This window comes from Filicampus tigris, chromosome 13 (assembly GCF_054856515.1).
Source record: "Filicampus tigris isolate MCC_2025a chromosome 13, RoL_Ftig_1.0, whole genome shotgun sequence".
Lineage (NCBI taxonomy): Eukaryota > Metazoa > Chordata > Actinopteri > Syngnathiformes > Syngnathidae > Filicampus > Filicampus tigris.
The window spans coordinates 6,908,828-6,921,482 of NC_141229.1; the positions used below are offsets into that span (position 1 = coordinate 6,908,828).

At 43.6% G+C, this 12,655-nt stretch overlaps 1 protein-coding gene across 8 annotated transcripts in view; it reads right to left on the reverse strand.

Moving 5' to 3' along the window:
• meis2a (Meis homeobox 2a) overlaps positions 1-12,655 on the reverse strand; it is a 113,410-nt gene continuing 100,755 nt past the window's right edge. For 3 of the 8 annotated variants that reach the window (XM_086049358.1, XM_086049354.1, XM_086049355.1), the window contains exons 10-13: positions 9,741-9,799; positions 7,773-7,883; positions 6,207-6,306; positions 1,598-1,747 (exon numbers count right to left, since the gene is read on the reverse strand). In XM_086049358.1, coding sequence (XP_085905484.1) covers positions 6,248-6,306; positions 7,773-7,883; positions 9,741-9,799 — 229 coding nt within the window. In that variant the 3' untranslated portion in view covers positions 1,598-1,747; positions 6,207-6,247. Of the gene's footprint in view, positions 1,748-2,619; positions 2,629-6,206; positions 6,307-7,772; positions 7,884-9,740; positions 9,800-12,655 lie in introns of all 8 variants that reach the window. The other 5 variants (XM_086049357.1, XM_086049359.1, XM_086049360.1 and 2 more) reach the window with 4 other exon arrangements.

Sequence of the window (12,655 nt, forward strand, 5' to 3'; positions counted from 1 at the left end):
TCAAAAATGAAATATTTATTACAGCATTTTGTGACTGAACACCTTTTAAAACAATACGTCACAGTCCTCATACAAGTATTTTTTTTCTTTTTTTTTCTTTTTGTTACGTTTTGTTTGTTTGTTTGTTTTTTTGTTTTTTGTTTGTTTTTTTACATTTTTGACAAAGCTTTTAAGGGAGACGGCATCTTATCTTCTAGTGAGGAACACGTGCTGAGAAAAACAAAACAAAAAACAAACAAAATAAACAGAAGAGGAAGGAATTCATGGACATATACAATATCAATGCCACAGCAGATCTGAAACTAGCAAAAAACATTCTTTTTCAATTGAGGTAAACACATAGAATATCTAACAGGAAACAATTAATAGACTTGAACTCTGTACGAAGTTTGTTACAATAGTCTCTCAGCTTTTTTTTTTTATGTGTGTGTGTTGTTTCAACCCCCCAAAAAGCATCAAGTTCATAATTTAAGTGTTTTTTCTTCAGTTTTTTTTTTTTTTTTTTTTTTGGTGCATCGATAGCTTCTCTCCAGTGCTGCATTATCAACGTGTGTCCATGTGTGTGTGTTTTCGCTCCCCACCATATCCCCTCACCCCCGCCCAAAACTGTGGAGCTTCTTCCTTCACTCGGCTCTTTAAGGATGAGAGTCCCGAAGTAGAAAAAAAAAAAAGTAGAAAAACCAACACAATCCAGTGCTTGGGCAATTTTCAAACAATGTTTTTACTTTAAAAACATTCATTCAAGAGCCTTTAGAGTTAAAAAAAAAAAAAAAAAAAGGCATGACAAATCTTCAAGGGTGTCCTCTAGCAGCCTTTTCCCATCATGCCTTGAGGGTGGGTTGGAGGGGGCGGGGGGTATTTAGGACCTGGTGGCCCCTGTTGAAGCCTTTTGAGATGTTCCATCTTCTTCCTTGTTGACATAGTGCTGTGCTGCGAGTCCTCCGAAAAGGGTTAAATCCTTAAAAAATTTAAAAAAAAATAAAAGAAAAATAAAAACATGTGATCCAAAACAAGTTTTAACTTATTTACCTATATATTTTTTTTTATTATACTACAGTAGTTATAACTCTTGGAGTTTGTTTTTTCCTTTTTTAAAGTCTTCCAGAGTGATGGGTCTTTCTCTCTGTCTTTTTTTAAGAAGCGCCACATGAAAAGAGTGTTTTGTTTTGAGTTGTTTTTTTTTTTGTTTTTTTTTTTTAAAGCCCAAGACTTTACAAAGTCAGCTTGGTCCTCCGCTCGGGTGAAAATGTAACAAACGTTAGAAAAAAAAAAAAAAAAAATGGTGGTTGTCACAGTTTGTCTGGAATTCTTCAGTTCTGCTCCGAAGGCTTTTTCGATTGTTACTCTTAAAAAATAAGTCTCAGAAAATGGCGCCACTTCTTTTTTTTTCTTCTCTTTCTTGAATTCAAAAGTGGCCGCCGGCAGTCGCCCAAAAAAAGTTTCCCTTCTGACTGTCAGGCGTGGATGTCCAGGCCCGCTCCTGCAGTGGCGGGGTCCATGGGCGTGAGCAAGGGGGGTCTCTGCGCGGACATCCCCGGGTGGGACAAGGACGAGGAGGGTCCTCCGTGCATCAGCATGGCGTGGTGGTGGTGAGGGTGGTGGGGGTACGAGTGGAGAGGAGGGGGCACGTGGCGCAGCTGGCCGGGGTAGGAGGTCATCTGACGGGGGTTGCTGTAAGGGGCCGGGGCCATGCTCACGCCCATAGGACCGCTCTGAGGTACGTAGTCGGCCGGCACGCCTGGCAGACCTGGCGAGGAGAACACCACAACACGTCAGCATTCATTGGGGATTTCTTTTTTTTTTTTTTTTTTTAAAACCACATTATCACTTTTAAAGCCTCGGGTCTTGTTTCATTTGATTGTTGCCGCCCACTGCTCCTCAGGGATGCGTTACAGTCTGTAATATGGTTGAAGAGTGGCTTGCTTCGCAGCAAAAAGGTCTCAGGTCCAATTCCAGCTTCAATTTGAACGCATCACAATGAGGGCTTTCGATGTGGAGTTGGGCAGCCAAAATGACACTAAAGTCACTGCTGTAAACAAAAAATTGGCAGATTTTTGTGTGTCTTTTAAGTCATTTTTTTTCTTCTTTTTTGTAGGTTTATTCATGATAGACATGCCTACCAAAATTCATGAAACTGGCTTCGAAGGCAGAATTTTCAAAATCTCGCAATAGTCTATTTTTGAAGGATCCATAGAAAAAAGGCTGAATTGAACCTGGGACATGTTTTTTTTTTTTTTTTTTTTTTTTACACTTTTTTGTGGGTCTATTTATGATAGACTTTTTCAAAACAAGAGTACGTCATCTATAATCGGCACTTGGAAATAGCCACACTGACCATAAAATGGCCACTTAAAATCAAAATGGCTGACGTCCTGTATCTTTTGAGGCTTGGGCTCTTGAGAACCTTTTGTGGGGATCATCGTGGCTGACATGCCAACCAAATTTCACGCTGCCAAGTGAAACTGGCGTTGGAAGCTCTATTTTCAAAATATGCAGAAGTCAATCGTTTTTAATGGACACCTGGAACTAGAGAAAATGACTGCTTCAAACCAAAATGTTCAACTTCCTGTGTATTTTCGGGCATGGGTTCTAGAGACTTTTTTGTGGGTCTACTCTTGCTAGGCACACCTACCAACTTTCATATTGCCAAGTGAAACTGGTTTTGGGGGCTGAATTTTCAAAGAATTCTATTGAAACAGTTTTTGACCCAAATTTTCATGGCCCGGCTTTTGCTTTTTTCGCACTCTTGTTTGTTGTAAACAGAGCAACATGAATCCCGAGTACATGGGGGTCGAGGGCTGAAAGTAGGAGTGGTGTGTGTGTGGGGGGGGGGTGCCCCTGCTGGAGCCAGGGGGCCTGGTTCTGGGTCCGGGTCTGGGTTTGCAGGGACGGCCTCGCTTTGTAATGTGAACCCCTGGGGGATTAGAAGCTGTAATAGGAGGGGAGAGGTCGGAGCAAGGTCACTAAGCATGCTCGCTCGCCGCATTCCTGCACCTTAGTACACTGCAATTAAGAAATGACACTGGAGGGCCCTTGTGAGGGGAAGAGGAGGACACAGCGCCGAGGAAAGGTGGGCCGGCAGGGGGGGGTGTTTGTGAGATTAATGACCGGTCTCATTGGCTGAGAGCTTGGCCCATTTTCCAATACCCCACCATTGCAATGTCACATCATTGCAAATGCACATATTTGTGAGCGCAGCTCTCTTAAAACCTCACTACCGGGGTCATAAAATAAATAAATCATTCAAGGCGAGGGGGAGGGCGGTGCGTATGGGCATGAGGTGCCCCCTTTGGCCTCCATATAACCTGGAGCAGATCCTGTTAAAAGGCACAGCAGATGTTTTTTGACACTGTAAACTGCAAGAAGCTGCAGTCATTGCGTTAAGTAGACCGCACCCCCAACCCGCCCCGCCCCGCACCCCCCCCCCCCACCACCACCACCACCAGCGACACAACCCTCTTCGTTATTAACAAGACACGCACAGACAAGACCGGACGCCCGGCCGGATCCCCCTTGTTACGGCACAGCGCTGGTGGTCGCGCTCAACAACCGGCCGTAATTAAGTAGCCGGCCGCAGCATATTGTGCGGCGCCGTAATCAAATCAAGAGAGAATAATATTCCTCTGCATTAAGCTATTAATGTAATTGGTCATGAAGCGTATAAAAGTGCCCCGGCGTAATTAAATAGTCTCAAAATTATACGGCCCCGTATTAAGAATTAGCCAACCTGAGCAAATGTTGTCGCTCTGCGGCTGTTTTAGGGAACATTGCTTCCAGATTCCCCACCACCACCACCACCACCACCACCACCACCACCGCCACCTCCTCGCCGCCTCGAGCAGATGAGTAAGAGACAAAACAGAAGAGAGAACGAGACGAGGCAAAGACCAGGGGGGGTGAAATGATCTCTGTCGGCGGAATGGCGTCTTTGACCCGTCGGAAAAAAAACCCAGTCGGGCCATTTGCATATAAAGGCTTCTTTTAATCAAGGTAAGTGCTATTATATTGTGGCTCATTGGGCAGCGCACAGCTTAGGTGTTAAGATAAAATACACTCCAAGCCCCCCTCCCCCGGACGCTCTTTGGGGTGTGATATGTCTCCATTTTTCAAATGTCAGCGCAGCAGCGGTTCTGTGTGGTGGTGGCGAGCCAGGGCCGGGATGGCCACCTTAATCAGGCCGACTCCATTTAGATGCATTAGCGTGTGTATTGGGGGGGGGGGGGGGGCACAGGCTCATAAATCCATCTCAAAAGCAGCTTTTACACTGACTATTTAAGACAACTTTTCCTGTAGGGGTGCCGGTTCAGGATTCCGAGGGTAGTATGAGCGGCGTCATGAGGCCGAGTGTAAATTTGATCGCCCGAGACTCGATGATCCAAATGCATGAAGAACGGTCTTCAGTCTTGTGTGTAAGGCACCGATGCGGGTTTCAAGTTGACCTGCGTTTTTGTCCGCTTCTGACGTTAAGTCGCGACCTGAGACTCGCTGCCTTTGCCCCTTTGTGTTCAAAGTAGGGCTGTCATCAATCGGATGAAATTGATTTTGCATCGAAGTGTATTCGAGAACATTTTTTTTTTCCCGCCTAAGTCGCAGGTGTCAAAATAAAGCTCCGGGGGGGGGGCAATGCAGATTTTAACATGCATTGTCATTTATAGCTATGAAGTTTCAGGAAAAAAAAATCCGCCTGTTGCTGAAGCTAACTCTTCATTCATAAATATGACTAGATAAATACGTGCTATATTACTGTTATTATTTTTATGAAAACTTGATGTGCTAGAGGAAAAAACAAGGTCAGATTTGGAATCGGCACGAAAAAGGAATCAAAAAAGGTTTGCTAGCATCTCTGATTAAAAACTTTAGTAAAAATGTGTTGACCAGTTTAAGCTTTCATGACTACAAAAATCAGAGAATAATAAAAAGTGAAAAAAAAAGAGTATTTGGACAATTTTAAGTTAAACAATGGCTCCAAATGATGACTCGATTATGAAAATAATTGTCGATTAAGTTGATGATTGATTAGTTGTCGATTAATCGATTAATTTTGACAGCTCTACTTGAAAGCAACTGCCACTATCTCGCTGACGTCACAAACGGGCAAGCCGCAGAGGCTGTGTGAATGTGACTTCTATCCGAAAAGTACAACTTGAACAATGTTTTGATCTCTTTTTGTTACACCATAGCCTTGTCTAATTGAAAAAAAGAGCTGCTACCTTGCTGCATCTATAGGCAATTACAAACCTTTTTGGGTGGGCGTCAATTACTCTCGGATTTGAGCTAATCACGGCAGGGGTGGGTCCCCTGACCCCTGTATATAAAATTTGTGACACTGATGGCATGCCGTGAGAGTTTTCAAATGTAAAATATGTGCCTTGTCTCAATAAAGCTTGGGAAACACTGCATTAGTGTGTATGTGTGTGTCTTTTAGCCACGATGCCAACAGCTCTAGGATCATAAATTTATCTCAATGGTGGGTACCCCACCAGCCCCAACTAAACCGACCCCCACCTCCACCCATCCTGATCCTTAAGTTGTCACCATCCAGTGAAGAATAATCAAAACATCTCTGCTCAAAACAAACCCCCCGTGAAGGATGGGGCCATGCCACCCCCATCCAGGACCGTATATCTCATCCCGGGTGGGGATGGATAGCGGGGGGACGGGGAGGGGGGGGGGGGGACACGTAATGTACTGCGACGTTCCCATCTTTGCATATAAGATAATTTGGGCATCAATCCTTTCCTGGACAGATTTATGTCACTCCGAGGACAGTTTCACTTCTCTTCTTTATCGCTTCACTGGAGCCTGCTTAATTCCCGCACCCCCCACAACCACGATCCCTTGTCAGCCCATTCCCCAGGAGATGTTATTTTTTCCCTAAATGTCCGACATTTGCATCCTCGTCCATCTGGGGGAGGGGGGGGGGGGTGCTGAGGGAAGAGCGATGGCGCTGCTGCGATAAATAAATGTTCAGTTCCTTCCACTGTCCTCTCTTTCTTGTTGTCTGGCGCCACAAGTCCCGTCCCTTTCTGTCCCGGGACGGCCCGAGTCTTCTTTTTCCCAAGTTAATTCATCTTTAACTACTCTCTATGCCCGCCTCCCGTCGTGCTAAAAGCATCCTTTAAGAAGCCCCGGGAGGTCCGAGAGCGAGACCGCCCCAAGCTGGGAAAGAAATGAAAGATAAAAAAGATAAAGGGCCCAGTACTTACTTCCCCCTTTTTCTTTGCGTTTTTGCTTTACAAGATGGAGGTTACATGTAGTGCCATTGCCCATCCATGCCCATATTCATCCCCATTCCACTCATAGGCCCTGGAAAGAGGAGAGAAAATGCCAGAGGAGAGTCAACGGGAGTCTGAGACACGACAGGTTAGCTCCAGATGAAAAGACGGAGGAAAAGGAGAGACGAGAGTGACCATTCGGGATTGGAATCTAATTTAATCTAAAAAAAAAATAAAAAATGGATACATTAATTAAATCATTGTTTTTAAATTCTTTTGTACTCATTTCAAATGGCAGAAAGTATAACAGGAAGTGTGTGTTTTTTTTCCCCACCAAATTTATTAACGTTGATAGCCTGGATGAAACTGGTGACCACGTCGCTAACCCGGGTAAACCAATGCTAATTTAACTAACCTGGGAAGACTGGTACTAGTTTTGCTAACCTGGGTAAACTCATGTCATGCCATCACTCTGGACAACTGTAGTAACTTCACTTACCTAAGTGAACTGTTTCTAACTTGCCTAGCCAAGGTAAACCCATGCTTACTTCACTAACCTGATAAAACCGGTGCTGACTTCACTACTCTGGGTAAACTGGAGCTAACTTCACTAGCCTGGGTACGCTGGTGCTAACTTTGCTAGCTTGGGTAAACTTGTGCCAATTTAACTAGTCTATGTAGAAAGGTAAACTTCACTTTCTTGGATAAATCATTAGGCTAGGTGGTCTGACTCCAAACTTTTGGACCTTGTGTAAGCTTGTAGTAACTTTGGTAAAACGTGTAAAATGGTGCTTATGTCACTAGCCTGAGTAAAGTGTTAACTTTGATAGTCTGGATAAACGCATGCTAAATTGACAGGCCAGGGTAAAGTGGTGCTAATTTCACTAGCCTGTGTAAACTCACACTAACTCCGTCAGCCTGGGTAAACTTGTGCCAACTAACTGGTGCTAACTCTACTAGCTTGAATAAATTGGCACTAAACTCATTAGCTTGGGTAAACTGCTGCCAAATTCATTAGCCTAGGTAATATTAACGTTAACTTCAGAACCCTGGATGGACTGCTGCTAATGTCACCAGCCTGGGTAAAGTAGAGCCAACTTCCTTGGTCTTATTAAACTTGCTAACGTAGCATGCCTGGATAACCTTGTGCCAATTTTCCAGCCTGGGTAAACTAGTGCTAACTTTGCTAGCCTGCGTAGGCTTGCGCAACATCTGTAGCCGTCTCATAATATAACAAGCCTGAGTACTCTTGACCAAACTAGATAAACTTGTTCTAATGTTGCTAGCGTGGGCAAACTGTTGCTAATGGATTACTCCTCCCATCCCTAATGATGTTGTTGAATGTTGTTATTTGTGGTCACATTTGTTGGACTGGAGGAAGAAGGAAAAAGAAGAAAAAAACCCAAACATTTTGACAAAAAAATAAAAATAAAAAAGTGCTAACATTGTGCTAGAGCAGCTGGCCTTAGCTGTTAGCCTAGCAGGTGTCATGCTGGATTATGGAGTAAGCGCAGGTGAAGTTGGGGGCGTGGTTAAGAAAGCGCGTCGACGACTCACCGCCCGGCCGGATCCCCATGTGCTGCTGCCCGTCCAGCACGAAGCTGCCCATGGGCTGGCCCTCGGGACTGTACGCTGCTCCTTGGCTCACTGAAGGATCAAGAAGAAAACCTGATTGTAGTCAACACGCGGGCATGAGAAAAAATAGGGAGGAGGTGGAGGAGGATCGGGGGACGGGGGAGGAGGAGGAGGGTGGTAGAGGAAGAAGAAGAAGAAGAGAAAAGACACCAGACAATCAGCAATTGTCTCAGCTTCCAGCCCAAACATACTGTAAGACATTGTGCTTATGTTTGTGCACTGCGGTGAGTGACACGTGGCGCGCGCACACACATGCACACACACGCAGCATGCAATGTTAGGTTATGACATGCCCATACAGCGCAAACATTGTTCTTCGAGGGTAAAGAAAGCATACAATGAGGCCTCGCTATCATAACACTCGAAGAGGCGACATGACTCAGAATCGGCATTGGTCTTTCTTGTCTTTTATGAGCCCAAATGCACCTAAGTGAATTATCTCGGATCATCTGCAACCGGCGGGGATTAGGGGGGGGGAAGCTGTTAGCCATGCTAATTCATTAAAGAGATCTTTAATTGGGATAGACTGGATGGAGGCTAACAAATATTCCATACAGGAATTAGAGGAAGCTAAACAAACAATGGCTATTTACAGTATGCTATTCATTTATGCTAATAAGCCCATTCAAATAATGCGTTTGATATCATATTTGAGCCTGGAAGTCAAAATGTACACCTCCAAAGCTGCACAACGCTAGGGCCTGACCTGTTAATCAGCCGGACGATTTAATTGGCTGATATTAGCGCTTTTAATTGGCAAAAAAAGTTGGTCGATTTTTGCAGATTTTTTATTCTTTTTTAAACAACATGAATACATTGCATCATAAGACAAAGATAATGATGTTCAACCCCACCCCAAAAATAAGAAATTATTTTATTCTTTATACATTTTTGAAATGAATTGAACAAGAGATGAGTTTTACCCTGCCAAATATTGGCAACGTCCCCCAAAAAATCCATATGGATCAGGCCCTACTCAAAAGCTCCGGAATTGGAACCAGCATCTGGTGTAAGGTCATACCGAAACGACAGCGCACTTTGTATAACATCAGCTCAGCGAGCATCATGAGATTAAAGTGCCTTTTTTCTTTTTCTTTGGCCTACAACTTTTTACACAGGGCCTTGAAAGCAGCAAGACTGCAGACGTTGCACATCACCAGAGTTCGGGTGGGGTGTTTCGATGTTTTTATCTTTACAGCATTTAACTCGTTATCATCAGCATTATTAACGCCATGTCTTTATCACTAAGGTTAAGATATGGGTATAAAAATGTATGTTTTTATGTCATGATATTAACGATGAATCGATTCATTGCTAATGAATCGATTATCAAATCGTTCAAAAATGACTTTTGAGAATTGATTGTTTCGCCTCTCGAGAGTAAATATTTTCCCATTTCTGTAGTCCTCCAGACTGATTATCTTTGTGTTGAATCAAAATAAAACATTTGCTTCTACTTTGGAAATCAACACTTTTGTTCAAAAAAAAAATAAATAAATAAAAAGTATGATATTGAAAGTGTGAAAGTGTGCCAATTTGGGGGTTGGCTACAAATGGAGCACAAAAGTAGATTAAAAGCAGCAATCAACTAAGGGACTATTGAATATTCAAAAGGCCTTTCCAGGCACTTCCAATAGGAAATCTCCAATTAGACTGTTCACATTGAGTAGATGGTCCGCGGGGGTAACTTGAGGTAAGACGCCTCCCCCTCCCTCCCTCTTCTTAAGAGAAACTGGGCAACAGTGTGCATGCGAGTGGGATTTTTGGAAAGGACATCTTCACACCAGGGGGGGCTTTGAGGGAGGAGAAGGAGGGGGGTGGAAAGGAGGAGGAGGAAGAGAAGAAGAGTGCTACTGTAGCGATTCTTTTTTTTTTTTTTCCCCTTTTTACCTGCTCGATTCGACTGGTCAATCATGGGCTGTACTATTCTTCTCCTGGCATTAATGAACCTGGCAGAGACAGAAGAAGAAGAAGAAACCGACGTTAAATCAGGACGACATTCACGCCGGCCACACACACACACACACACACACACACACACACACACACAAATACAACAACAAACAAAAGGCCGATTGTACGGCGACTTGGGAACCAAGCGAGGGACACGTTTAATGTTCCTTATGATCTATTCCCCCCTCGTTTAATAAAGCTTTTGATTACGTCGGGTTGCCACGGGCGCCGGGGAGACATTCCTCAAGTATTAGCTGCCGCTCGGGCGCAGGCGGGAGGGGGATGGTGGGTTTGGGGGGGCGGGTTGTGGCTTTGGCGGTGGCACATCCCTTTCTGCTGCCGTCCGTTTTTATTTCCCCTCGCAGACACTTTGGCCCTGCACACGCCATCTTCAGTGCAGCTCGTCTTCCCCCGAGTGGGGATGCCCCTCATTGGAATGGGAAAGGAAGCTTTCATGAAGAAACACTGAGGATACACATGCTTCCTTTCAGGCCTTCCTTCCCCTTAATGGGTCCCCAACTCTGGACTCACTGGGCAGGGGGGGAGCATTTTTATTTATTTATTTATTATTATTTTTTTTTATCAGGGGCGTAGCTAGAATTTTTTTTTTACTCGGGTGGCCGGGGCGACACAAAGACGCACCTGTAACCTGTCTGCCTCGGTTACACAGCGCACATGGCCGAGAAGTCATTGTTTATCATACCATCCACAGTCAGGGACATTTCGCTGAGCTCAATCGACTAGATGATGCCTTTCTCTTTGCTGTTGCTTTTTCTCATGTGTGGGGGCGGCCAGTGGGGTTTGATGGAGAGCTGCCATCGGCCACCACGTAGCTCCGCCCCTGCCCTTCATTATTCAGACAGAGTTGGCGCATCCCCTATCGTCGTCACACACCCCATTCCATACACGTTTACAATCCAACACAGCCTTTCCCAATTTTTTTTTCCATCTTCTGCACACCCCCCGTTAGGTACACGTTCAACATGTTATGCGTCTTTTCCCCCAAATTTCCATCACAATACATTTTTTTTGTTTTCTTGCAGTCCCGTTTTTCTTTTATCTACGGTAACGTTTCAGTACATTTACTTTTAATTTACAGTTTGCTTGAAAATTTTGCACGTGCAATTTATTTCAGAATTAAAAAAAACAAAAAAAACATTTCCTCCAGTTTTAAGGTTCAAACTGGTGATAAGTTTTAAGTGGCTTGATTAAATAACAAATAGTATTTAGAAGTAAAACCTTTTCGTGGCCTTTGATGAACACTACATAATTTAAGTGCGTACTTTAATGTTGTTGTTGAGGTGACACTTGGTGTAAAAAGAGAATCACTCACATACACAATCCGATGCGGCTTTTCCAATTTTTCTTTTTAACATTTCGAAAGAGGCGGCGCACCCCTCATGTATATAGCCCATTACGTAGATCTGTAGAAACGAATGCAGCCTTTCATGAAAACATTAACACACACCCCTCAATGGGACCCCATTTCTGAATGCAATATAGGTGGGAGGGGTTTTTGTGCCCCCAACACCCCCCCCGCTTCCAGCTGTCCAGAAATGAGAAACAGCCATGGGCCACTTTCACGTGGTATAGTGATGTCAGCGAGCCCCATCAATTAGGCCGTCTGAAGTTTTATCACCAACCTTAGTAGCAAATAATCGCAGTGCCACTAAAAAAAAAAAAAAAAAAAAAAAAAAAGCCTTTCCAGTGTGGTAGATCGGGGGGATCACGGGGAGGTGACTGCCACTAGGGGGTGACCTTTTAACTCTTCCGGGGGGCTGCGTCAAACACAAGCTGACCACTGAAGCTCAGATTTTTTTTTTTTTCTCTCTTTCCACCCTCTCATCCACGTCCATAAAAAAAAAAAAAAAAAAAAAAAATTGCGCTGCAGGTATACGGCCATGTGGTTGATATTAAGGAGAAAAGGTGGTTTCAAATCACGAGTGTAACGTACGGAACGGCTCAAGAGGTGGTCATTAGCGGCAAAGGCAGAGCTGGAACCAATTTGGGCTCCTAATCCCCCGTGAAGTCCTGATACCTGCCCTCACCTTCCCCGATGAACTTTAAACGCCTCTAATCTGCCCGCCTCCAAGTGACACGCTCACAGAGACAACGAGAAGAAGTAGGAGAGAAAGGGCAGGTACACACCGGTGGAAAAACACCGCACCACTGAGGGTAAGTTCACATTTTTAAGTGAACGTAGTGATTCACAAAACATGACAGCTGCTAGGCAAGCACCGGCAGTGCCTAAAGGTGGAATCATGAATTCGGACTGAAAGTGAAGCCACCCACGATTATTTTTTCCCAATATTGCGATTAAAAATGCGATCAAGGTCCTCTTCCCATATCGTTTTTTTTTTGTTTTGTTTGTTAAACAAACCCACTACATTCGTCTGTATAACAAACTATCACATTTGTTATACATGAATGTTTTGTTGTGTTCACTGTGACAACGTCACATAAATCATTAGGTCATAAATCAGATTACCACAATAATGCAAAAGAAATCTGTGGCTTTTAGCAATTCAACTTGTTTTGTGGAAACAATTATATATGAACGCGGAATGCACTTCATAAGCGCTGAACCTATTCAGACACTATATAAGTAAATAAATGAATGAAAAATGAAAAAAAAAAACATTTTAAAATGCAGAAATATATTTAAAATAAATAAAGCCTGCCCACCAACTGAAATGAAGCATTCTTCCCCCACAATTGCAACCTTTAAGAATTGAAAGTTGCGATATGAGTTTGATGAACTGTTCAGCTTTAATTCACCCTCACATTTACACCTTTGAGCAACTTAGAAATAAAATAAATAAATAAAAAGATTTTCACTTTTTTTTTAAAGA